This window comes from Ascidiella aspersa, chromosome 2 (genome assembly GCF_963924565.1).
Source record: "Ascidiella aspersa chromosome 2, kaAscAspe10.2, whole genome shotgun sequence".
In the NCBI taxonomy this organism is placed as follows: domain Eukaryota; kingdom Metazoa; phylum Chordata; class Ascidiacea; order Phlebobranchia; family Ascidiidae; genus Ascidiella; species Ascidiella aspersa.
This window is the reverse complement of record NC_139448.1, coordinates 29,657,067-29,660,067: the sequence shown is the minus strand read 5'-3', so window position 1 is coordinate 29,660,067 and position 3,001 is coordinate 29,657,067. Positions and strand designations below refer to the sequence as shown.

At 36.0% G+C, this 3,001-nt stretch overlaps 1 protein-coding gene across 1 annotated transcript; it reads left to right on the top strand.

Moving 5' to 3' along the window:
• The first annotated feature begins 227 nt into the window (after positions 1-227).
• Positions 228-2,309, top strand: LOC146164766 (uncharacterized). The gene is made up of 3 exons (XM_083382548.1): positions 228-509; positions 722-855; positions 1,702-2,309. The coding sequence occupies exons 1-3, from the start codon at positions 294-296 to the stop codon at positions 1,916-1,918; spliced, it is 567 nt and encodes a 188-aa protein (XP_083238674.1). The 5' UTR covers positions 228-293; the 3' UTR covers positions 1,919-2,309.
• Positions 2,310-3,001: the final 692 nt, after the last annotated feature.

Genomic DNA, 3,001 nt, shown 5'->3' with positions numbered 1-3,001 from the left:
AGTTGTTGGTTGTTTTTATTATTTTAATAATAAACAGTGAAATATAATCTGCACAAAAATGGCATTTTCTGTACTAAAATACAACAAAGTCATACTACAAAACAGTAAATTATTTGTTTTTATATATATTATATGATAAGTTTGCTATTTAAATTCCTACATAGCATTGTGCTTTTGAAATATTCACATATGTTTTTTTTAACTTTCTCTTTAACTAATAATGAATCCTAGTTCTATTTTACCTAAGGTTAAAGATATGAATTGAATTTCTTGACACTTCTGTGTTGTTTAAAATGTCTGGTCTTTTGGCCCATCGGCTAGGATCTCAGCTATCACGAAGACTAAAGCTTACATCCAGTGTTGGCAGGCCTCTTGTTTTACCCGCTGGGTTACGAACAGCTCGGAGGTTTTTAAAAGATGAAGTAAGTTCTGCGGAGGCAACACAATATCCATCAGTAAAGAAGACAGCGTATGACATTGAGCATGAAAGGCTAATCGCTAAAGAAAACGTAAGATTATCTTTTATTGTTGTTTGTAGATAAACACACAGTTAGCTGTGGCTTAAAGATACACCAACTTAATAAGTTTATTGAATTTTACTGTTAACATATTTCCCAATTTTGTGAAGATATATATTTGAAAATTTGTTAGCTTTTTTTTATTTATTTTGATTCACTTGAACAGACATGTTGCATTTTTAACGATTTTTTATTGAATTTAGTATGAGCCATTTTATGGATGGGAAAAAGAAGACCCTGGATTTGATCGCATAATGTACAAAACTTTTATGTTTTGTTTCTTTACTGTTTTAACTGGAATATTGCCAGTTGTAATCTGGTGTTCTCCGGATGTAATGTAAGTGAAAATAGTTTTTATGTATAATTTTGACTGAAGATGATATATCAGTTAATCAATAATATATTTGCCTATCTTTCTGTTGTACTTATCAGCATTAGTAAAAATAAAATTATTACCATATTCTGTAAATAGAAACTATATAATGTATTGGTTGGCAAAAACATAAAACATTGAAAGTATATATTAGCCCCAAATAGTGATATCTGTCCCATCTCTTTCACCTCAGTAAGGAAAAATGTTTTTTTATGTTTGCTTTAAAAAACAAAACAATAAAAAGCATGGCCTTCTCAAAAACATAATACTTTCTAACACAGTTGTCTCCAACCTTTTTATTACCCAACCCCAATTTAAATAAACTGAAAGCAGTGTTTACTAGTGCTTAAACTAAAATACACAAGCGGTTAATTAATTCTGCTTAAATTATACGCAAGGCCAGGCAACTATGGCTACACATGTGTAACATATTAAAAGTTTGAATTATCACTGGCATTTTAAGTTAACAAGAAACACAAAAGTTGCACTTATTTAAACCATGAGCGCAATAAAAACACTAAAACTGCAGGAATTAGTAAGTGACGTAAGTTCTTTACAGATAAGTGTAGTTGTATGGAGTCTAAAACCATTGACAAAAGGTTTTCTTAAAACTATCATTGTGATTTTCACCTTTCTACTTTACTGGCTTTACAGTTTTTTACCATATTTCTTCTTTCTTAAAGTAAAGCATACTTATACCAAAGCTTGTCACCAATTAAATGCAACTGTCTACAGTGCCAAACAGGATTTAGGTGCATTTTATAATTTAATCAGATAATGCAAAGTAAATTACACGAGGCATTTTCTCAGGGGCCGCATGTTCCAGTGGAGAAAAAGGGAGGCAATTCTGCTCATGGAAGAGCGAATGGCTAAAGGAGAGCCCTTGATCGACCCCGACTTCGCTCCCAAAGAGCTCATAGAGAAGATGGTGCCCCCTCCAGGTGACTGGGAAGAAACTTGGCTGAGGAAGCAGCCCGCCGTTCACTCCGACACCAAGAGCAAATACTTTACCCAAGTTCCAAGCTAAATTTTGTAGCACAACGTCGTCTGTTTGCTGTTCAAAATACTTCAACCTGAACCTAGAAGAAAATCTTTGAAATGTAAAGCATTTAAGAGTGTAGTTTCGTGCACAGTAATCTACTGGACTAATTTGGCGAAAGTTGGCGTTTTGTCTTATCCGGTACCAGTTATTTCCCTTTCAAAAACGTTCCGCAAAGTTTTAAGTTTTCGGTGCCATTTTTTTCTATCAGAAACCTAACATGTTCCGCGAAAACGGTTTATATTCTGCAGGTCGTGTGATTACTTTTGGTGCATGTTATAAGTCCATGCATTATTCGTAAGCGTGTCGAAATAAAATCCTTTATTTACTTTTTTGAGTAAAGATAATAAAGTTTTTTTGTCTGTCCTGGTGAGAATAAAAAAGCTTTTCCAAATAAAACTTACGTTTATATGCGCGGCAAACTAGCAACCGTTATACCTGAAGACTTGTGTCGAATTTTAAGCTTAGCTGTGGTAAGGCGAGGATTTAAAACAAATCATGTAACCACTACTCCATTCAGGTTTTAAAACCGAGGCCCCATTACGGGACTTAAGGTGTTACCAGGGCTGCGGAGACGATATATAACAAACAGAGTTCGACTCCGTCTTTAGTACGACTCCAGTCACTTTAACGAACTCCATCGAGCAGCGTGACTAGATCCTACTTCATTGCCCTGTCCTTTATTGCCCCTGTAGTCCAGTGGTTCTTAACCGGGATGGCGCGGCGCCCGGATATACAGCAATCCTTATAGAGGAGTGTTATGCAACTCGCACACCAACATAAGGTCGGTCGAAATCATTCTGCCCTATGCTATTCCACCTTCATGATTTACTGTGTGCGGCTTTACCGGTCTTGAACTTGCTAATGCGCATGTCGGATTTGGGATTCGGGTAGTTAGGGTACTTTCGAGTCTCGAATTCGACTCCCATCAAGTGCAGGGATTCTTAAACTGGGGTCAATGGGCAGTGGCGTAGCCAGCCGAAAATTTTGGAGGGGGGGGCAAAAAGTTGGAATTTTTTGTTTAGCTTTACCATTGTATTAACTGCCGTAACGAACACAAATAACAATGCT